General features: G+C 49.9%; 2 protein-coding genes across 4 annotated transcripts in view; one reads left to right on the top strand and one right to left on the bottom strand.

Annotated features, from left to right (window-relative positions):
- Positions 1–11,188, top strand: part of LOC111158632 (GDP dissociation inhibitor 2) — a 28,729-nt gene extending 17,541 nt beyond the window's left edge. For both annotated transcript variants that reach the window (XM_022520794.1, XM_022520795.1), the window contains 7 exons: positions 1,558–1,756; positions 1,984–2,115; positions 7,326–7,425; positions 8,519–8,690; positions 9,830–9,974; positions 10,122–10,176; positions 10,262–11,188. In XM_022520794.1, the coding sequence (XP_022376502.1) occupies positions 1,558–1,756; positions 1,984–2,115; positions 7,326–7,425; positions 8,519–8,690; positions 9,830–9,974; positions 10,122–10,176; positions 10,262–10,408 (950 nt within the window). In that variant the 3' untranslated portion in view covers positions 10,409–11,188. The remainder of the gene's footprint in view (positions 1–1,557; positions 1,757–1,983; positions 2,116–7,325; positions 7,426–8,518; positions 8,691–9,829; positions 9,975–10,121; positions 10,177–10,261) is intronic.
- A 907-nt stretch (positions 11,189–12,095) lies between these two features.
- The window catches only part of LOC111158630 (family with sequence similarity 208 member B), a 78,054-nt gene continuing 66,747 nt past the window's right edge, over positions 12,096–23,402 (bottom strand). For both annotated transcript variants that reach the window (XM_022520792.1, XM_022520793.1), the window contains 5 exons: positions 18,127–18,252; positions 17,381–17,534; positions 16,327–16,432; positions 13,695–13,876; positions 12,096–13,287 (listed from right to left, as the gene is read on the bottom strand). In XM_022520792.1, coding sequence (XP_022376500.1) covers positions 13,169–13,287; positions 13,695–13,876; positions 16,327–16,432; positions 17,381–17,534; positions 18,127–18,252 — 687 coding nt within the window. In that variant the 3' untranslated portion in view covers positions 12,096–13,168. The remainder of the gene's footprint in view (positions 13,288–13,694; positions 13,877–16,326; positions 16,433–17,380; positions 17,535–18,126; positions 18,253–23,402) is intronic.

Here is a 23,402-nt window from a genome sequence, read left to right as displayed (position 1 = left end):
GATGTTAAGGTACTACTCAGGAAACCAAGTAACTTGGAAAAAGATTTTTTTCTAACCCTTTTATGATATAGTTGAACATTATTCTTTCCAAATTGTATATCCAGTACGTGAATAATTTGACTTCTCTCACACTTGCTGGCATCAGACAGCATGTGAGTTGAATACGGAGCACATGGTACGCGCCACGCACCCTTCTAGGTTTGGGGCAGGGCGGCTCCAACAGAAAGGGAAAGTAAGCGACCAGCCTCAGTTAGCGGGAGACAGGTTATGCGAAAGGAAGCGTTCATCAGATGGTGATAATGCTGTGCGGACGGAGGGAGGAAGGGGCACAGTTTCAAATAGGGTGATCAGGGAAGGCATCATCAGAGAGACGTAGCTGAAAATTGAACTGTATTCTGTCGGCGATCTTATTTTTACCCTGACAACTAAATGTAAGTTGGTGCTTGTGAGGTCATAGAATTTTTTTTTTTTTTTTTTTTAGCCTTATACCATTACTGTGTATGTGGTCTGTCCCATTTTTTTGTTTTTTAATTTTTTAAAAATTATTTTTTCATTCATCTAAAGTAAGCTCCGTACCCAGTGTGGGGCTTGAACTTAAGACCCTGAGGTCGAGAGTCCCAGGCTCTACCGACTGCACCCAGGGGCCCCGTCCCATTTTTTAAAACTAGGTTGTAAATACAGTTTAAACATAAATGTAGTCAGCTGTCATTAATGGCCTCATGATCATTTTTTTAAATATTTTATTTATTTATTTGACAGAGAGAGAGAGATCACAAGTAGGCAGAGAGGCAGGCAGAGGGGCGTGGGAAGCAGGCTTCCTGCCGAGCAGAGAGCCCGATGCGGGGCTCGATCCCAGGACCCCGAGATCATGACCCAAGCCGAAGGCTGAGGCCTAACCCACTGCGCCACCCAGGCGCCCCACTCATGATCATTTTAATTTTCAGTTTTGTTGATTTCATCTGTAGTCTTGGGGGAAGTAATATCCAAAATACCAAAACAGTACACTGTTCTGTGAGAAGGTTGTTTTTAAAGCCGTCATACGGTTTAGGGAAGGAGATCAAGCCAGAAGAGTTTTTTCCTTTGGCCTTGTCTTCCTAGCAGCTGTACACTCCAGGAGGACTCCTGCCTAGTAAGAACTGAGCGTTTACAAAGTAGTTTATACCTGTCTGCTCAGCTTTTTTTAGTATAAAGAGTGGGTAACTGATTAGCTAGAACTTTATTAAAGTAAGTGACTGGCAGCACAATCCTCCTTTCCTGAAGTGCTGGAGTGAATGTTAGCATACAGAGAAGGGAGGAGCGTTCAGAATTTTAGGCAGTTGGCAGGGGACAGATCAGACTTGTCAGAAGAAGAATGTCAGGTGGGTGCCCTCGCGGATCAGTCTTCCAAGGCCACGTTTTCCTTGTGATCACGCGGTTGGTGTGGAAGCGCAGGGACGGCAGGAGCCGCGCACCAGGAGAGGTGCCTCTGAGCTGGCCTGGCGTGTTGAACTTGGCCTCTCTCACTCTCTTTTCCTCAGTGTCCTAGTGTGAATGTTTGCTTTCTGACCAATTCTTTAGGCTTAATGGGACTGTTTGAAAAACGTCGCTTCAGAAAATTCCTAGTGTACGTTGCCAACTTCGATGAAAACGATCCCCGAACTTTTGAGGGCATCGATCCTAAGAAGACCGCCATGCGAGAGGTGTACAAGAAATTTGACTTGGGACAAGATGTCATAGACTTTACCGGCCACGCCCTGGCTCTCTACAGAACCGATGAGTAAGTCTTCCACGGTGCAGATTTGTTTTTCTTGGGACCGTCACTGAATTTCTCAGTTCTCTAAAATGGAAGTTCTGACAAAATGAGTAGATAACCATGTTATATTATGGAAGGTTCCAGCTGTAAATCAGTGTTAGAAGCTTTTAGGTAAAATACGAGAGTAGTGAAATAAAATGATTTCACAAAAACATTTAAATATTTTCTAATATTTATTTCCTTTATTTTAGCTATCTAGATCAGCCATGTTGTGAAACCATTAATAGGATTAAACTTTACAGTGAGTCTCTGGCAAGATATGGCAAAAGCCCGTACCTTTACCCCCTCTATGGCCTCGGAGAGCTGCCCCAGGGATTTGCAAGGTCAGTGCCTGTCGCTAATGTGGTCCCCTCTTCTGCAGGAAGACAGGGTATGGGGAGGGATGAGAGGTCTGTGAGCTGTGAGGTGTTTTTCTTTTTATTGGAATAAACCTTATATATAACGAAACCACAGAGGTACTGTAAAAAGTTTAGTTTGGGTGTACAGACGTGTGTGACCAACACGACACTCAAGAGAAGAAAACGTTGAGCCTGGGAAGCTCGCTTGTGTCCCCTCATGAGTCTCCCCCCCACCCCCCGCGGCCGCTCCATCTGTGACTTCTTTCTCCTCTGTCCCCACGTTTAGTTCTCCCTGCGCCATTGCTGAAAAGACTTTTCCAGTTGTGTTGGTGCCTTTGTGGCAAGTCATTTGGCCACAGATATGTACAGAGCTGTTTTGTTCCATCACTTTTTCTTAAGATTTTATTTATTTAGTTGAGAGAGGGAGCACGAGCCGGGATGGGGGTGTAGGGTGTGGGGGGCAGAGAGAGAGGGAGAAGCAGACTCACTGCTGAGCAGGGAGCCCGATGCAGGGCTCGATCCCAGGACCTGAGCCGAACGAAGGCAGATGCTTCACCCACTGAGCCACCCAGGTGCCCTTAAAGACTATTTTTATTTTTAAGTAATCTCTCCACCCAGCTTGGGGCTCAGGAGTCACCTGCTGCACCGATGGAGCCAGTCAGGCTCCCCCTGATTATTCCAGTTTTATATTAAGTTGTGAAAGCAAGTAATGAAAATCAGCTCCAATTTTTTTTGTTTGTTTGTTTGTTTTTTCAAAATTGTTTTGGCTCTTCTAGGTCCTTTGATTTCCCTATACATTTTGGGACAGCTTGTCAATTTCTAGGGATTTTACTGGGATTGAATTTAAATGTACAGGCCAGCTGGGGCTGACGTAGCTTGCTACCGGTTTTCCAACCCCTGAAGGTGCTGCTCTCTCTGTGGACTTAGGTGTTGTCTTAGCCGTGTTCTGAAGCTTTCCATTGTAGGGATCTAGCACCTAGTTCACATTGGTTCCTAAGTATTTTATGTTCCTTAAATGCTGCTGTTAATGAAACCGTTTCAATTTTATTGTAAAGTTGTTTGCTGTTGAGAATGAACATTCCTGCTTTATTACTAAATTTTTTTAGAGGGTTTTTGTCGATGGCTTTGTCAGAATGCATTCCTTCTTATTCTTGGCTGGCTGGGAGTTTTCTTAAGAATGGGTGTTGACATTAAGTTAATAATGCACATTTTCTTTATGCATTACTGTGGTGAACCGTGGATTGATTTTGGGGTGTTAAACTGGCCTTACATTCCCAGGGTAAACAACACTTACTCATGATGTATTTTCCTTTTAATTTATCATTCGATGTAATTTGCGTGCATGTGTATACATACACATGAATTAGAAATCAGGCTACTCAGATGTCCCATTTAGTTCATCTCTTGTGTTTTACAAGAAATTTGACCATTTCAGGGTGCCGGGGTGGTTCAGTGGGTTAAGCCTCTGCCTTTGGCTCAAGTCATGATCCCAGGTCCTGGGATCGAGCCCCACATCGGGCTCTCTGCTCAGCAGGGAGCCTGCTTCCTCCTCTCTCTCTGCCTGCCTCTCTGCCTACTTGTGATCTCTTTCTCTGTGTCAAATAAAAAATCTTTAAAAAAAAAAAGAAATTTGACCATTTCATAAGTTCTTGAATTTTCTGTTGTCCATAATATATGTATATATTTTAAAGATTTTATTTATTTGAGAACAAGGACACACAGGCACGGGGAGGGGCAGAGGCAGAGGGAGAAGCAGGCTTCCCACTTAGGAAGGAGCCTGACACCACGCCAGACTCGATCCCACAACCCTGGAATCATGACTTGGGCTGAAGACAGACATTTAACTCACTGAGCCACCCAGGTGCCCCATAATACATTTTTAATTATGCTTTCAGTGTCTAGGATCTGTAGTGAAGTTCCCACCTTCCATTGTTGTGATCGGTCATTTGTATTTTCTTCTTTTTTGGTAGGATTTTATCAGCTATGAATCCTTTCAAAGTACCAGATTCTTAGTTTTATTTCCTCTGTGGCTTATTTTCTATTTTATTTTGTTCTTAATTTCTTGTCCCTTCATGGGTTTAATTTTCTTTTAGCTTTCTAGAGTTGAAACATGTCATTGGTTATACTTTGTTTCTAACATGAGGATTTAAAAGGTTTAAAATTTCTCTCTAAATATGTATCATTCATTATGGTACCCTGTTTCTTCTTCTTTTATTTTTTTTGCTTTAATCCTTGGGTTTTTTGAAGGTGTAGTGTTTAATTGCTAAACATTTGGAGAGGTTTCTAAATATCGTATTGTTACGGACATCTAATTTAATTCCATGATGATCAGAGAACCAACTTGTAAGATTTTAATTTTTGAAATCAAGGCATAATTTATGGTCAGATTTTTAAAAATGGTTTTTAAAAGATTATTTTAGAGAATGTGTGCAGAGATGGGGGAAGGGCAGAGAGGGATAGAGGGGACTTACGCAGACTCCCCGCTGAACGTGGAGCCCACTGCAGGGCTCGCTCTCGCAACCCTCATAACCAGCTGAGCCATCCAGGGGCCTTAGAGTCGGCGGTCACGTCAGCGATGGGTTTTGGGGAGTGAGTTAGCTGTTGCGGAGAGCTCGCAGCCCACACGTGTCGTGCTGCGCGCAGTAGCAGGAGCCCATGGCGCAGCTCCTGTGTGTCCGCGCTGATTGTGTGTCCTGTTTTTGCGGATGCGTCTCCTACCAGAGTGTGCAGGCCCGTCCGTTTGTCCTTCATCTGTGCAAAGCTTTTTTGCCAGCTGATACTCCTTTCCACTGTTAGACGGTAAATACCACCTTACCCGTTTGCCTACTCCTTTTGTATTTTTTGTCATTCTTTTACTTTCGGATGCTTGTCTAGTTAAGTGAGTCTCTTGTAGAAGCAGATAGTTGAATATTGCTTTTTTACCCAGTGTGACAACTCTGGCCTTTAACGGGATTGTTCAGCTCATTTATGTTTAGTACAATTACTGATATGGTTGGGATTAGATCTGTTGTCTTGTTCATTGTCTTTTTCTCCTGCCATTTCTGTTCCTCTTTCTTGGGATTCATCAAATATTTTTTACGATTCCAGACTGACTCCTCTAGTGGCTTTGTGGCCTTGCCTTTTTATTTGTCGTAGTTCAGCGCTCTGCACACTATGGCGTGCATCCTCTGTCGGCTTCTTTGCAGTTAATGCTGTGCTCAACACCGTACGCACCATCGAAGCAGGCTGCAGCCTTCTCTGTGCTTCTCGCTCTCTGCACTGTCGCGCCTGCGGTCATGCTCCGTGCTCGGATCACTGGCACGGCTCAGCCCCGGCCCAGCGGTGCAGTTTCTGCCCTGAACAGTCAGTTTAAGGAAGTGTCAAGGGAAGGAAAAGGAACCATTTTCCCACGTTACCGTGTTTGCTGCTCTTCTTTCTTATAAATCCTTGTTTCTGTCTCATGACATTTCTCTTCAGCCCGCTGTGGCGTTCCTGTAGTCGAAGGGCTGCTGGTGCTGGGTTCCGTCACCTTCACTTCTGCGGGACTTTCGTTGTCTTGAGAGGTTTCCAGGCAGCACTTCCCAGACACTGCCTGTCACTTGCGTCCCGCGCCGCTGTCGCGCCGTCCCATGCGTGGAGACGATCCGGCTTCCCCTCTGGCTGCTTTCCAAGAATCCCTTCGCTTTCGGGCAGTGTCCCGAGGGTCTGCCTCTGGTTCTGCTCGGGCCTTGCCGAGCTGCGCGGATGCGTGTGTTCGTCGTGTCAGATTGGGAATTTCAAAATCCGTTATCCCCTTCAGACGTTTCTTTCCGTTTCCTCGGTCCTCTCCCTCTGGGACGGTTCTGTCATGCCGGATGCCGGGTAGTATTCCCTCGTCGCCGCAGAGCTTTTCTTTTTTCTTTATTTCGTCTTTTGGTTTCTCCAAGCTTCATATAGGATAATGCCTGTTGATTAGTCTTCAAGTTCACGGACTCCTTTTTCTGTTTCCAAAAGACTATTCATCCCATTCAGTGAGTTTTTCTGGTACTGGACTTTCTACATGTAGAACTTCAAGTTTTTAAAACAGTGTTTTTGAGATTGTTTACTCACTTTGGCCCCTCTGAATATATTTGTAATAAGGTGTTCTTGAATGTAGGTGTCTGTCCTCGAAGAGATCTGTAACAGCTGCCTTCAGTCCCCTTCGTATCACAGCATCGGGAGTCTGCGTACCGGTTCGTCCCGACAGCTTTTCCTGAATGTACTTCGAATCACTTTCTTGCTTCCTCACTTGGCTATTGATGTGTGTGTCCATGTGTGTACGGGGCCTGGTTCCTGGCACACTCTAGAGACGCCGGGCTCGCTCTCTGGGGGGTGACTTTGTTGGAGTCGGGGGGAAATCATTGGCCACTCACCTGGGACTTGGGGAGGTTTGACTTGACCCCTTACTGGGCGGGAGGGCAGTGTTTGTTCCAGCGGAATCCTCCCTCGTCGTGCAGTGAGCTGTGCGGCTCCCGGGCCGGAGGGGACGCTCCCGGCGGGAACCGGCTGTCCGAAGCGGCAGTGTGGACTTCGGAGCCGTTAGCGCCGCGGGCCCTTGGCTCGTCTGTGCTCAGCCACGGCCCCACTCAGCTGCTGCTTCTTGCTGCGTTCCTTGCGGTCTCTCTCACGTACGAGCCCTTCTGCAGTTAGTTACGGATTTGAAGAGATTTTACAGATTTGGTTGCTCCCCTTTTTGTGGCAGCCCCCCCCCCCCCCCCAGCTTTCTTCTCCTGTCCTGCGGCACCTTGAATCTGCAGGACTGCGGCTTCCTGCTCCTGCTTGAGGCGCTCCTGCTACAGGGACTGGGGTAGTTCCTTCGGGGCAGGCGCCACAGAAGCCATGCACCCAGCTGCCTCACTCCTTCGGTCTCTTCTCCAGTGTCTGCTGCTTTTACTCCCTCTCCACGGACTCTGCACTGGTGTTATTTTATTACTTTATTTCTGTGCAGGAAGATAAGACCGACATGAGCTGTTTCCCCATCACTGGTCACTGCTGTTTTTGGACTTGGTATTCCAAACTGTAAATGGGAGATTTCATTTCTGGTTCTCACTCTCTTCTGTAATCGTAGCTTTAATGACTTTTAAATAAACACCTTCCGCAAGGAAATTGAGCAAATATACATTGCCTAGAACTCAAGATCTAAGAAAAACTTTAGTAGTTGACACAGTTATAAATTGTCATCTCTAACATTTTTTTAGGCTAAGTGCCATTTATGGTGGTACATACATGCTCAATAAACCCATTGAAGAAATCATCGTGCAGGATGGAAAAGTGATTGGTGTGAAGTCTGAAGGAGAGGTAAGTAGCGTTTTCACAATTTAAAAAATACTGTGTTCTTGTGAAGAAAATGTGGCCTGATGTAGTGTGGTTTGGGCATCCATGCTGGATTTCACATTTTATGGTTTGTTATACTAAGGACGAGCTAAAGATGCAGTTTATTTTTTTTTAATCTTACTACTTTCTATAATGTTGATTATTGCTTAAGACTGAGAAATACATTATGGATAAAGTCTTAGTGGTACACGTTCTGTGTTTATGTAGTATAGGTTGGTGCCTGTGTCCTGGATTTTCATTGAAATTTAGCTTTATTTATACCATTTAAAATTTATTGGTTGAATTTGGGGTTGATGATTACGGAGCATTTTATTATTTAATAAGGGTTTTAGCTGTGGAGCTGGCCAGGTGGAGTTCCAAGTAGAGTTTCCCTGATTCGAAGTGAATATTGATGAACTAACAACTCTTAAGATTGTTAGAGCTGCTCTAGAGCTACGGGTAGAAAAATATTGTGTCCCTGAACGGTATTCCATGGTTCAGGCCACGTAATCTGTACTCACCGGTTGGCCCTCTGAGCGAACCTTCATTACTGCAGATCTTTTGTAACTCCCTTGTGCGTCCCGCAGGATGGGTGTTAGAGAACAGGGACCTGTTGGGAGGAGTTCATCCATACCTGAGGACTTTTCAGTGCAGCGTCATCCCATTTTGTTGCCCACAGCTCTTCCTCTCAGGCCCATCACAGAATTTTTTTACTGGGCACAGTCACGTATGACAATGGCCCTTAAATAGAGTATTTCATTGAATCCTAACAATGACGTTTGAGGTTAGGGACAGCCAGGATTTGAAAGCTGTCTGCCTGATTCTGAAACCTGTAACCTCGTAACACTGTGCACAGTTCCCTCACACCTGAGCAGGGCTCCGAATCCATGGATCTTTCCCAGGAGAGTTTGTTGGGATTGTTGGCAAAACTAGTTTTCAGTTACCTGTGGTTCAAGAATAACTTCCGGTTAACCTTATGAAGGTGACAGATGGTATTAAAGGGACAATGGCACTAGTATTCTATCTAGAAACTTTGGACACTGATTATTGTCAATGGGACCTCAACGTCTCGGTACAGGTTGCTCGCTGTAAGCAGCTCATCTGTGACCCCAGCTACGTCAAAGACCGGGTGGAGAAGGTGGGCCAGGTGGTCAGAGTCATCTGCATCCTCAGCCACCCGATCAAGAACACCAACGATGCCAACTCCTGCCAGATCATCATTCCCCAGAACCAGGTCAATCGGAAGTCAGGTGAGTTTTGAAGATCAGCAGATGTTTATAGAAGTTTGTTAGAATCTGCTGTGTGTTTCATCCCGGATTTTTAATTTTGTTTGCTCTGTGAAGAAACTTAGGTCACCTGTGGGAAACAAGATGTGACGGATTTAGCTCAGAGAGATCCTAAGTCGTCACCGTGAAAGGCACACATTAGTCCTGTAGCCCTGCCTCGCCCTCCCTAGTCCCCCATCTTGAACCTCCAGTCTCTCGTTCTAGAAGGATGAACTGAGAGGCTAGACTGGATGAGCGGTCACAGTGTCTCCTGGCTCAAACACTGGCCTGCAGGGGTTTCTTGCTTATTAGGTGACCCAATCCCACTGTGGTTTTGAGCCAGTGACCGTGCTTTTATGTCGTTATTTGTCGAGCTCATACTTAAATTTGATTTTAGCAGTGTGCCAGAAAACAGCTTCCTCTGGTTAGGAATGGGACTGACTTCTAAAACTAATTCCTCATCTCTCTGCGTTGAGCAGTTATTTTCATCTCCCCTACCTTTCCCCACCATTCTTTCAGGCGGAAGCCTAACTTTTTTATTTATTGAAAATTCAACTAAAAAGGGTTATCAGCTTTTAAACAGAGCTATCTGTATTTATTTTTCCATGTAAGAAACCAGGGTCACCTAAGATTAGGATTGCAACAAAGGGATGTTAAGGGGGCCCAGGCAGACCCCAGGGTTGAGGAGAAGCCTCGAGAGAGGAGGAGCTGGCGGCGACCTTCCGATGGGGGGGGGCGGTGAGGCACTTACTGAGCAGCGCGCGGGCAGGGAGAACCCGTGGGACCGAAGAACAGCTTGTGCTGATCTGCGGGTTGCTTGAGAAACTTGGTCCTTTATGTAAATCCTTTCTTAGCTGTTGGAAAGCCTTTCTAAATGCTGGCCTTGGGGAGGAAGACTCCAGAGCAGTCAGGTTTGGGCGGCATCTGGGTAGCGGTCCAGGCCCAGCAGCTCCTGGCTTGGGAGAGCTGTGGCCTGCAGTCGGCGAGAAGTGGCTGGATGCGGGCATACTTCCTGGAGGGCCCCGCTGGCCTCCGCGTAGCCCTGAAGCTGAAGGCCCGGCTCAATGGAATGGGGCGGGCCGGAGGCTGGGGCCGGGAGGTGAGGTGGCTTTCCTCGCCCGCAGATATCTACGTCTGCATGATCTCCTCCGCGCACAACGTGGCCGCGCAGGGCAAGTACATCGCCATAGTCAGCACCACCGTGGAGACCAAGGAGCCCGAGAAGGAAATCAGACCAGCTTTGGAGCTTTTGGAACCAATCGAACAGAAGTGAGTGACGTGTTTGTGGAGATGAGCTGACGTGACACGAGTTCCGACTCGCGGCCCCCAGCTGCATGCTGGGGGTTGGGACATGCGGGCGGAGCTGAGGGTGGGCTTGTGGTGGGCTCACACGCGGCCTCCGTTTCCTCCCTCCAGGTTTGTGAGCATCAGTGACCTCCTCGTACCGAAAGACCTGGGGACGGAGAGCCAGGTGAGTGTGCGGGCTTGGGCGGGCGCTGGGCGTGGCCGTCGCCGGGGCCATCGTCGCCAAGTCCGTGTCTCTGATGTCACTTCAGATCTTTATTTCCCGCACCTATGACGCGACCACTCACTTCGAGACCACCTGCGACGACATCAAAGACATCTACAAGAGGATGACCGGGTCCGAGTTCGACTTTGAGGAAATGAAGCGCAAGAAAAACGACATCTACGGGGAAGACTAAGCGGCGCGCGCGCCCGTCTTGGACAGACGCAGCTGGCACGGGCCGCGCACCGTCCGGAGTCGCTGTTGTAACCCCTGCGGCGCCCGCGGATCGCTGTCCCAGTCCGTACTCCTCCCCTTCCTAATATCATGTATTAACTCGTTCTCACGGCGTGGCTCCTCCGGATTGGCAGGTTACCACATTCTGTTCAGTTTAACCGATACTGGCTTTTTTCCTTAGTGAAGGATCAGTTTGATGACGACCCCGTGATCCTGACACAGAGCACCTGATACAGTATTTGTATCTTTTAATCAGTGTAGCCTCCGCGGTCGTGTGCTTCTGCCGCTTGAGAGCCGGCGCGGCACCATTCGCGTGCCATCTGTCCCATTGGCATTGAGATTCCCACTGAATAGTCCATGACTTGGGACAGCATCCCCGCGTGGGCCCCGCCCCTCTACATCTGTGTCCCATCAGCTGTTAGGACAGGGCCCACGGAACACAGCCACAGGTTGGGGTCGCGCGGGCCCACAATTCTAACCCAACTCCAGACCCGAGCGTCATTCCGGAGGAAGCCTGTGTGCGGTGTTTTCACCTGGTAAAATTGGTAAGAGCAAAGGGGAAAGAAATCTGTGGTACAGCAGGTAAATGTAGAAGCTGCTTTTGTACCCCAGGTGTGGCTTCCTCAACGGACCAAGCTGCGACGCAGTATTGATTTGACAGAGCCTCCGCTTCAGGGATGTCTGTCTCAGATGGCTCCAGATGATTTCTGTACTGCAAAATAAAGCCAAACTCTGGAAACCACTTCCTTCTCGGGTGCTCTGTTTGCGTCCTGGTGTTAAGAACCTAGTGAGTATCGTCCTGGCCCTGGCCCGGTGGCTCGCTGCCCCCTATCCCGCCCCGTGTGGCTGACGGACACCGCATGGGGGGCTGCGCTCCATCCCCGACCGCAGGGGCAGGCGCAAGTCTAGACGGATCCAAACAGCCCTGCCTGCGGTCTGGCTTCGCTGTGAGTAGACCCCAGATGACGTCCTTGACACAGCTCTTGAGGCACAGAGCGGCCCCAGAGGAGAAACCTCTGCTTTTACTGACAGGATCTAAAAGCCCAGCAAGCCTCTCTTTCCCTTCATTCTTCAAGCTGTCAGCCTGGGATGCAGGTAGCGGCGCACGCCGGGCAACCAGTACAAAGAAAAAACAGGATCTCTCCAGTCATTTCCCATGCGTCTTGAACACCTGTACTACTCAGGTACCAGGCCGTGGGGAGCAGGGATGGCGAGGGCGTCGGGAAGAGTGGACGGTGCAGAGAGCTACACTCCGTGGCGTGGTTAGTGTAAAAGCTAGAAAAGGTGCTGTGGACACACAGCCTTGGGGCTTGTTGGAGGGTCCTTGGCAAGACGGAGAGCAGACCCGAGGCGCCATTAAAAGATGAGCCAGCAGCAGGTGCTTAAGTCACTTGTCCGTCATTTCCGGTTCAGCACGCCCCCGTTCGGTCACCGTCCTCATCAGATCAAGTGACCGGGCTTCCAAGCCAGAAATGATCACGTGGGCACCACTTGGCTAGCAGGTAGAGAGCCGGCGAAAGGCTTGCGAAAACCTGTGCATCCCGCTCAGCGCTCCTCCTGGAGGAAGCAGTCAGTTCCATTAAATGGCCTACAGAGGGCCACAGCATTCCCCACAAACTCAAATTTTGCTTTAAAGGAATCCTAGAAAATTGATTTTTTAGTTGTCTTTATTTAAAAAAATGAAACAAATTAGTTACAAAAATTTGTTCCAAATAGATACTATGTATCTACATTTTTTTGCTTGGTTTTGAGTTCAAAGATTACGGTAGAAATTATTTAATACCATAAATAAAAGATTTTCTTCCTTAGAGGGTTGATTTTTGTAGTGCGGTATTTACAAAATGCGAGCAAGTGGAAACTGACAAGTTTACGGATCTGTAACAGAACTTACTGTAGTGTTGCTAGAACACCCGCGTGCGCGCCGCGCGAGATCCCGGCTTGTCCGAGGGCGAGGGCGGTGAAGCCTGTAACACAAACTGTAACATGCACTACCTACGCCTTTCAGACGGGAACATGCAAAAACAAAGCTATCTGTTAAAATAGACTTATTTTTGCTACAACTAAGTAAACGTGTTTGTAAAATTCTTTTTCACAGTGAGCTTAATTAATAGTTTTGAAGGCTCTCTGCAAAAATGGAAAATAATTTAAATCAATATGACCACTGCAGCCGAACGCTCTTGGACAGCTGGCGTCCCGCTGTGAACGAAGGCCGAGATTTTACAAGGTGTAAAGAAATGAAGGAAAATTCTCAAGTTGGAGAACAGTGATTTTTCAAATATGAGAAACCTGCTGTTTGTCTAAAAAGTTTTCAAGTAAAAGGAAACGGAACTGGTTGGCGGCAGCGGCGCAGTCTAGACCCGCTCATCACCTGGACGAAGACAAAACTGATGATTGCATCTTTAAATAGAACAATCAAGAAAGGTTTTTAGAACAAGGAGGCCGTCTCACGGGGACTTATGCATGTTCTCTTCCGTCCTGGGAACAAGGTGAACTGCGGGTGACGACTGGTGTCCTTCAGAGGAAACGGGCTACTCTGAAGCAGGTGGCCCCTTCCGAAATTCCCACTTAGGCCAAACCGACAGCAACTCCGCCCCAACACAGACCGAAAATTTACAGCATGATGTGGAAGGTGAAGAGCAGTTCGCCAACAACAGCTTTCCTCAGACGCAAATGTCAGTGTCTGTCATGCCCCGTAAACACAGGAGAGTTCTGGAAGGTGTCCTTACCAATAGCTGCTCTTAAACGGAGCTGCTATTTTTGGTATGTTTTCAATGAAGTTATTTACATCTGTAACAAGGATGCCACCATTTTCAAAGACTTCTCTGGAAACAGTTGGCTTTTCTGTGAAGAGAAAAAAAAAACACCTTTTTTGGTGAAAAATTCTTTGATGTATACTTTTTGAAGCATCAGAACTTTTATTTAAAAAAACAATAACGAACTTTCATGGAACTGCATTTAATCCATGGAGGGAGAGGAGGGGAGGAGCAGTCCCTGGGAGGAAGGTGTGGGGCTTTGGGAGCAGGCGCCAGGTGTAGGGCCAGGGAGGCCGAACAGCTGCGGAACCGCCCACCTTCCGGAGCCGAGAAGCTGGGTCACCCTCACCGGAAACCCGTCAGTATGCATGAGGGGGGCGGGCCGCCGCATCTACGAGAACATGGCAGGCAAACACCGGGTGGGCACAGATCTCCGGCCTCCAAGCTCCGTGCGCAGACGTTTCTAGAGTAGCCAGCCGAAGGCCATGCGTCTACCTGTTAGGAAGACGGCGAACCGGGCGTGGACGTGCTGGACTTGCAGGTTTAGCAGGCATTTTAAATGTTCCGCTTTCGTGGGTGCTCGGGAGTCACACTGGTGGTAAGGAAGTGGTTCGATGAGATTTGCGCTCTGACAGGATTTCAGGATTAAGTTCTTCCTGCGTGCGACCGAGTCCACTCTGCAACAGACACGGAAATGCAAACCAAATTCAGGTTCAGTATGAACTTGCGGTTTACTTTTCCCCGTATCTTAATTTTTAGCTGTTTTACTCCTCCACTTCCTGCCTGCACCATACTTAACAGTTCGACCTCTTGCCTTAAAGCCCTCAGAACTCCTGCGCTGCTGCTAACCTCTGTTCTTCCCCACGACACACTTGGCCTCACAGACGTCTTCCCTCAAAACACTGTATGCTCGCTGACTCCCTGTGGCGACGCAGGTTTTTACAGAGTATAAGCCTCGTGCCAAGCAAGAGGGACATGGACCTGTTCGTGCAGCCATGCGGCTTGGCCAGCCTTGGGCCTTTCCTAGTGGGCCTCTGGCTGCACGCTTTACCCTACACCAATGCCTCCAAACCCCGTTCCGCGGTCACCACGCTCTTAGATCAACAGCTTCACTGAGGAAATTCCCGCTGCTCCATAATTTGTCATTTCTCACCTCCCTTAAAATCTTTTTTTTTTTTTTTAAGATTCTTTTTAGAGCACGTGCATGCATGCGCTGGTGCAAGGGGCAGCAGGAGGGAGAGAGAAACTTGAACAGATTCTGTGCTCAGCACAGACCCCGAGGTGAGGCTCGATCTCCCGACCCCAAGATCACGACCAGACCTGAAATCGAGTCAGACGTTTAACCGACTGAGCCGCGCAGATGCTCTATGACCTCCCTTAAAATCTTGCAACTACCTCTTTTCTTCCTCTTTTAGTGGAAAATACTTAACCTGTAAATGTCCCTCCATCTGCTCTCCTGTCCTCCATCGGCCTCCCCTGTCCACTGAAGGAAAGCAGACTCCCCCAGGTCACCGCACTCCAGGGACGAGCACTGTCTGGGGCACTGGGCTGCATTTTCCCCTTCGTACACGCAGATTTATGTGACTGGCATCACACTACATGCTTTTATGCATATATTTTAATTTGTTTTAAAATTTGTTATAAAATTATATACGTATGGAATCCATGTATCTGTTGTATTTGCCTAGAAATAGATCTGAGACCGGTTTTATAGTTACTGATAATCACCCATGGCTATAAATATCTTTTAGAAACAGCAGTTTCTAAAAGCTAGGGGTGTTTTTGGTTTTAAGTTTTAGATAAATGCCTCCAGAGGCCACAGGATAGGATGTTTTCGGATGAATTCTTACTACACTCGCTCTCAAATGTGAGTCTGGTACCATCTGGAGGGCCTGTTAACGGGGCCAGCAGCAGCATACCTATTCGTTTACCTAAAGTCCTTTGAATGTGAAATTAATGGATACTTGCCAGTTTTATAGGTGAACCATGGTACCTTGGAGCTTTATTCGTGAACTTGAACCTTTCCTCTGAAGTGCTGGCTAGCCACCTCCTCAGAAACTCCCAGTTGGCCTCTGCCAGCCTCTGCACCACCCCCCAGCTCAACCTGGGCAAATCCCTCCCAGATGGGACAGCATCAGCTCTGAGGTCCACTCAGACCTTCTGGCTTGCTTTTTCTCCCACACTGGTTCTAGGTATTGCCTCTCCCAGACATCTGCTCTTGGCCACGTCCCTTTTGAGATCTCAGGGTCAGGCCTACGTTTGTCCTTGGGAGGGAGATAGGAGAGAGCAGTCATGTTAGAGGTGACCATTCTGGGCTCAGAGCCCAGCATCACAACTCCTTGTCTGACCTGGATCAGCTCTGTCGTCCCCAAACTTCAACTTCCCCATCGTGACAGCAGGTTTTTACTGTCTGTCTCTGCTGTAGGAGGCCAGGCAGGGGCTGCCTGACAGGGGCTGCCAGTCACTTCACGGGGGGCTTGTCAATCTCGTGGCCCCACACCATGTCTGCTCCCATCCTCGCCTCACTGCAGCCCGGGGCACCTACACACCCCAGGTCTCTTCAGCCAGGCAATCGATTAAAAAATACTTCGGCAAGGGGCGCCTGGGTGGCTCAGTGGGTTAAGCCGCTGCCTTCAGCTCAGGTCATGATCTCAGGGTCCTGGGATCGAGTCCCGCATTGGGCTCTCTGCTCAGCAGGGAGCCTGCTTCCCTCTCTCTCTCTCTCTGTCTACTTGCGATCTCTCTCTGTCAAATAAACAAATAAAATCTTTAAAAAAAAAAAAAATACTTCGGCAAAATCCAGCTGTACATTGCTTACTTAGGGGTAAAACATTCTGATCTCAACGTTCCATCCCTGTAACTGTGGCAACTTGGTACCCGAACAAGCCAGCCCCAGCCCACAGGTCTAGTGTTGCGTTCCCTCCGGTTCACGCTAGGAGAGCCAGAGCTTCAGCGGACCGACACTTCCGGACTCGGCAAGGGCCTCAGACTCGCAGTGGCGGCTCCAGCCCCAGCCCACACGCCTTCCCCATCAGCCCTGCAACAGCAAATGCTGGAACCCACCTGCGCACCTGCCCCCGGGCCCCAGTGGGAAGCACGAAGGCTGCCCCGCACCCCAAGGCCTCACCTGGTGTCTTCTCTTAGCTTCTTGTTTTCCCTGTGGTGAAGCAGCCATTTCCACCTCCCGTTTCTGTTCAGCTTCTCCAGGGTCCTGACCACGTCCTTCAGCTGAGCTGCAGACAGAAGAGACAAGTCTGGTCGGAGGCCGGGAACTGGGACTCATGAGGAGGCAGAGCGCACCAGCCCTGCTGCCCGTCAGCCGCCCCAACCCTGGGACACCTGTCGCATTCATGTGACCAGCGGGAAGTCCAGCGGCCACAGAAGACACTGGTCTAGCCTGCAAAACCCGTCAACTCTGGTCTCCACACGGAACTCACGCTTGTGGGGTCCACACGCCTTCTCTGAGCCAGGAGCAGCGTGTGTGGGGAGCTGCACCGTGACATCAGCGCGGCAGGTGTCGATCACCCGTATAATTAGCACCCGCCCAGGGCTGCGCTACCCTCCTTCTTGCCTAACCGCTGCCCAGAGAGAAGGGAATTAGGAGTGTCCGGCACATAATTGAGACTTTGAAGAGCCTTGTTTCTGATTTCCAGAACATCACCAAGAGGGCAGCAGAGAGGGCCGCGGGGCAGGCGCCCGAGCCGAGGAACAGAGGAGCCGGTGGGTGCCGCAGGTGATCACGTGACACCCGGGAGGCTCAGGGCACGTGCCTGGGGATGAGAACGACGCGATCCGGACGCAAACTGCTTAGCAGGGCACGCAGCAAAAATGAAGGCCTCAAAAGGTGGTGGTCGGGGCGCCTGGGTGGCTCAGTGGGTTAAGCTTCTGCCTTCAGCTCAGGTCATGATCTCAGGGTTCTGGGACCGAGCCCCACATCCGGCTCTCTGCTCAGCAGGGAGCCTGACCCCCCCCCCGCCCCGCCTACCTCTCTGCCTACTTGTGATCTCTCTCTCTGTCAAATAAATAAATAAAATCTTTAAAAAAAAAAAAAAGGTGGTGGTTGATACTACTTTTGAGTTCATTTCTTTCTGAGATGAAGTAGTGTTTGGGCCACTGGGTGAAGAGCAACGGATGTACGAGATTTCAGAGACAGAAACAAGGAAGGAAAATAAAAGACCGACCTAATGTCATGGTTTCTAGGATCTTGTCGTCCGAGACCACGAAGCCGCCCGTCTGGAGGAGCTCCTGGTAGGTGTGCTCGAGCACGTCCTCGGGGCCGTCCACTCCCGCGAAGAGGACGCTGGGGAAGTGCTTCAGCTTCAGCAGGAAGGGGATCTGCAAACACGACAGGATCCACGGGGAGGAGGGGTTGGTGGGGTCCCTTTTAGCCAACGGGTTCAAGATTCAGTTAACTCGGATGACTGCAAATTCTGCGACCCCTGTCCAAAGCCCACCAGCACCTCAAGGAACCTGGACTCCGCAAACTCCCTAGAACTCGTGTGTTACCAGTGGCTTCTCAAACCCAGGCTGGAGACCCTGAGTGAGGGCAGAGCGCGGCTCAGCGGCGGGGCCGGTGACGCGGCGAAGCAGGTGACAGGTTCTGCTCCTGCCCGGAAGGCAGCCCGGCCTGGGCCTCGGGGGAGGCGTCTGCTTTTATTCAACATAAATACCCTCCCACTGCAGAAAACTTTCACAAGGCCTTTTAAAGCACGATTTGCTACCGTTAGGTGTGAAGAGCTACAGGTTTATATCTCGGCCAAGGAAATGTCCCCGGACTCCCTCTCTTCATGGCTCGTCCCTAGCTCGGAGCCGTGACGTGCCCCACAAATGCCTCGCTATGTACACTGGCCTGCGGGACGCCCCCTCGGGACACCCCAGAAAATGCCGGGGACATCCTTCTTCGTAAGAAACAGACGGCCGGACGTACCTGGTGCAGGCGCGACGCTGTATCCTCATTTCTGATGATGACCAGGAGTGTGTCATCCTCTCTGTGGACGGCCTGACAGAAATGCTGAGGTTCAATTTCCGTGTGGCCCCCTTTCCTCAGGATGCTCTGGAAGAGGTGCGGATGACATTACTGCAGGAGGGCGCTGGCACACAGTCCCTCCCAGTCCCCTCAGCACCTTGGCAAGCACATCCCATTCACTCAACTGTCCCAGTGGGCGGCGGCGGCAGCCAGTCCTGCTTCCAAGTGAGCTTTCACATGTCAAACACGTGGCTCCTGGGCACTGCCACCAGCTGACTGAGCGGTCGTTTCAAAGGCAAAGCACTTTGTAATCGACCCTGTATGCCCATGAAGTGGCCGAGGCAGACTCCCCAATGCACAGACATGGGGCTCTCGTCCGGCCTGTGGCAGCAAGGCACCCTGCGGACGCAGACATTCACTCTAAAAACGCCACCTCCGGTCAAAAAGTTTCTAGAACTTTTGGAATCCAAGTGACAGCTCTGTGTCACGTGGAGTGCCATGATCAGCTGTGGCTCGAGCCCCTGGGGGCGGCGGGGAGAGGCGGCTGGCCGCCCACCGGTCGCCGGCCTGACTGGCGGCCTCAGCTTGTCAGCTGAGAGACAGTCCTTCCCTCTGTCCCCTTTCGTGATGCCTCCGTTGCTTCTGTCTGAAGGGTTCTGGAGGTTTCCGCCGCACTCCCTGATGTTCCTCCTTGCCGGGGGAACATGGTGTCAGACCACACGTGTCCCTCCCTTGGTGGAAGTACCGAGTCACCTCCCCTGGACTCAACACGACTCAAACTTGATTATCTCGCTTCTTCGCTCAAACACATGGCAACATATCTTCAAACAAACTCCTCCAGATCTTTTAACAAAGAGCCCGCTAAAACATTTTAAATATAAATCTTCAGCTCTGACTTAATTTAGCAATAAACTACGTGAATGAATACATTTTCTGAGAAGGTCAACACCCTTGCCACGTGCCTCGGAGTCCAGGCTAGTCTGTCACCACCCGGCACACCTGCAGTCACAGCGGACCTCCCGCAGCGTCATCTCACAGAGAGGTGGCGCCTGACTTCCTGTCTCCCCTGAATGCCTCCGGCCTCTCCGGGACCAAAACTTGTCCAGGGTGGTTTTTAAAAATACTTTGCTCTAGGGACGCCTGGGTGGCTCAGTTGGTTGGACAACTGCCTTCGGCTCAGGTCATGATCCTGGAGTCCTGAGATCGAGTCCCGCATCGGACTCCCGGCTCCACGGGGAGTCTGCTTCTCTCTCTGACCTTCTCCTCGCTCATTCTCTCTCTCACTCTCTCTCAAATAAATAAATAAAATCTTAAAAAAAAAAAAAACCACTCATGCGGGGTTTTAACCATTCCCTTAAAAAAAAAAAATACTTTGCTCGAGATTACCTTGCTAGTACTTTATTCCGAAGCTGATTTTATACCGGGTCCCCTTCTCACTTGAAGATTACTTTTTTTTAAAAGATTTTATTTATTTATTTGACAGAGAGAGATCACAAATAGGCAGAAAGAGGGGGAAGCGGGCTCCCCGCTGAGCAGGGAGCCCGATGTGGGGCTCGATCCCAGGACCCTGAGATCATGACCTGAGCTGAAGGCAGAGGCTTAACCCACTGAGCCCCCAGGCGTCCCCTGAAGTGACTTTCACCTCTGCACAAACTTTGTTATTTTCTGTCATAAGCAGCAGCCACAGGATAAACAGGGTCGTGAGGCACGTGTGCGCTGGAAGGCCGTGTGGCACCCCAGGTCCCGCCGCTGTGCGAACGGAGCCCGGTGACCCCGCTCCCTGTCCCGCGCGGGAGCCCGCAACCCCTCGCTCTGTCGGGGCGTGAACGGCTCCGAAACACCAGGTGTTTCGCTCACTGTGGCTTTGATGCTACGGAGTCGGCCCCGGACGTATTTCAGCACCGGTCAAGGCACAGTACATGTCATCAGCCAAACAAAATTAACTTCAGTTCAAGGCAAAAAAACCCCAATTCATTTTTAAGTTACTTTCAGAGGCCAAGCACCTAAAAACACGCTTCACTGTTTCTGACTCCACGGCGTACCACAGCGGCACGGAGACTGGAACAAAGACCAACCTTGGAAAACCGAAGGATCCTTGATGGGAAGTAAGAATCTGACTTTAATCTAAAATCATTTCAATGGCACAAAATAGGAGCCACGGGCCATCTCAGAGTAGATGACGTGTTTGACCGCAGCGTCCCGCGCCAGCCCCGCAGCGGTCACGTTTCCAGTCCTTTCCGCACACTGCAGCCAGAGTTCGCTCTCCAACACGAACAGGACGTTACTTTCCTGTAACAAGTATTGTTCAGGGCCTCCCCACCGACCTCAGGCGAGGCTCAGGGCCTTGGGACCTGCAGCCCGTGCACACCTCCAGCCACAGCTCCAGAGAGCGGGCGTGATGCCCCCGCACCGCCGGCCGCGCGCCGCCCGCTGCCCCCCGCAGGTCCACCAGGCAGCTGCCACCAGGTCGCCTTCCAGAGCCTCACACTCGCAGAACTGGCCTCCCCTACCGCGCCCTGCCACGGTGACGGTCACAAACACTTCCCGATGTTTACTGTTAGTAATTCAGCACGCGTGGGTTTGCCAAGCGACACTCAGGACAAGACAGATGCCCCGCACTCCCTGGAGGTGCTGTGACATAAGCGAACTCTGAAACAAATCTAGGCGAACGTTTACAACGACGACACTTAGGGCGTCCGGCTGTCCACACCTCGTACCAGAGGCCAGCATCGCCTCCTTAAGAAAAAGGCCCTGACCTTCCTGACTAGGCCTCTGCCCCCACATCAGCGCCCGAGCCCCTGCCCTGGCCGAGGCCCGTCCCAGCCCGCTGATCTGGCGCTCATTTGGCTGCTTTTATCGGTGTTCGGCAGCTTTCGTTAGTTTACACGACAGTTTACATTGGCTGCAAGGATCACGACAGGAACGCACCGATTTCCCTCCCCCACACGCCGGGACTCGAGAGCGAGTACGAAGGACTGCCGTCCTTTGAACCAGCTTCTGCTGCGAGGAGGGCTGAGGGAGGCGGCGTGTTTGGGGACCGCTTTGGGTGGGTGCCCCAGGCCGTGACGAGGGGGCTGGAGGGGGGGGTTGGGGGCAGTGGGGGGTGAGGTGCAGGTCAGCAGGGGGGGTAGCCGCAGGGTGGCGGACGTGTCTGGGATGACGGGAGCCGGCTTTCTGACGCAGGGGGGAGAGCTGCTCCTCCGGCAAAGGGAGCCAGGACAAGCCTCCTGGTGCTGGACTGGACCCAGGGATGCAGGTGCACGCGTTTCAGTTTTGTGAACATATCCACAGCTTTCCTGCTGCTGGGAGGGCCGAGAGGCAGTGACACCTAGTGCCACAGGGTTCACCCAGGGCCCAGCTACTGACTCCGGATGCTGTTCCTCCCGTAAAAGAATCCACACTCCGTAGGGAAATGGCAGACTTTAAGGCTGGGGCAAGGAAGGCAGGAGGTCAATCTGAACATGGAGTCGTACCACAAAGGAAGAAAGGATGAAGATCCAAACAATGATGGGGACTTGCCAGAAGGCCACAGAAGTCCCTATAAAGGGCTCCCACTGGCTGGGTCTGGGGCAATGTGGGCATTACCATAAATAATGAAGGACCCAAACAAATACTGTTAAAATGTCCATACGACCCAAAGCCATCTACACATTTAATTCAATCCTTATCAAAATACCAACAGCACTGCTCCCAGAACTCCAACGAAGAACCACGGAGCCACAGAAAACCCGGAATAGCCAAAAGCGATCTTGAAAAGGAAAAACAAAGCTGGAGGCATCACAATTCCAGATTTCAAGTTACATTACAAAACAGCAGTGATTAAAACAACAGAGCACTGGCACAAAAACAGACGCACAGATCAACGGAATAGAATAGAAAACCCAGAAATAAACCTACAACTATATAATCAATCAATCTTCGACGAAGCAGGAAAGAATATTTAGTGGGAAAAAGTCTCTTCAACAAATGGTGCTGGGAAAACTGGACAGCCATATGCAGAAGAATGAACCGGACCACTTTCTTACACCACACACGCAAACACATTCCAAATGGATTAAAGACCTAAATGTGAGACCTTCTGAAACATAAGAAAAAAAAGAAAAAAGAAAAAAGATAAAAAGAAAACCTAGAAGCAAGCATAGGCAGTAACCTCTTTCACATCAATCATAACTTCTTCATAGACACATCTCCTGAGTCACGGGAAACAAAAGCAAAAGCAAACTATTTTGACTACCTCAAGATAAAAAGCTTCTGGACAATGAAAGAAACAATCAACAAAACTAAAAGGCAACCTACTCAATGGGAGAAAATACTTGCAAATGACATCTCTGACAAAGGGTTAGTATCCAAAATATATAAAGAACTTATCAAACTCAACACTCCAAAAAAACAAATAATTCGAGTATAAAATGGTCAGAAAGTATAAACAATAATTTCCCCAAAGACATACACAGAGCCAGCAGACCCATGAAAAGATGCTCAACATGACCCGCCATCAGGGAAAGGCAAATCAGAACGACAAGGAGATACCACCTCACACGCGTCACAATGGCTGAACTCAACAACACAAGAGGGGTGACTGGCTGGCTCAGCAGGAGGACTGTGCAACTCTTGACCTTGGGGTTGTGAGTCTGAACCCCTTATTGGGTGTTGAGATTAATTAAATTAATAATAATAAAAACCTTAAAAAATAACCCCACAAGAAAAAAGTGCTGGCGAGGATGTGGAGAAATGGGAGCCCTCGTGCCCTGCTGGTGGGAACACAAACTGGAGCAGCCACTCTGGAAGACAGTAAGGAGGCTCCATAGAAAGTTCGAACTAGGACTGCCCTCCGATCCAGCAATCTCACTACTGGGTATTAACCTACAGAACAAACCCACTAAATCAAAGGGACACGTGCACCCTATGTTTACTGTACCATTATCTCCAACAGCCAAATTCCAAAGCAGCGCAAGCATCCGGGGACGGGTGCACGGGTGAAGGGGTGTGTGGACACACGTGCACAGGTGTACGACTCCACCATGAAATCTGGCCACGGTCACGACGCGGGGGAGCCTGAGGCTATTACGCTGAGCGAAGTAAATCCATCCGAGGAGAAGTAGCTCAGGATCTCACTCATATGTGGGGTTTAAGAAACAAAACAAACACGGAAAGGAAAAAAAAGAGAGAAACAAACCAAGAAACAGACTCTGAGCTGTAGGGAACACACTCCTGGTCGCCGGCGGGGAAGGCTGGGA

Source organism: Enhydra lutris, unplaced genomic scaffold (genome assembly GCF_002288905.1).
Source record: "Enhydra lutris kenyoni isolate GAN:26980312 unplaced genomic scaffold, ASM228890v2 scaffoldscaffold61, whole genome shotgun sequence".
Classification (NCBI taxonomy): domain Eukaryota; kingdom Metazoa; phylum Chordata; class Mammalia; order Carnivora; family Mustelidae; genus Enhydra; species Enhydra lutris.
This window is presented reverse-complemented; position numbering and strand designations above follow the sequence as displayed.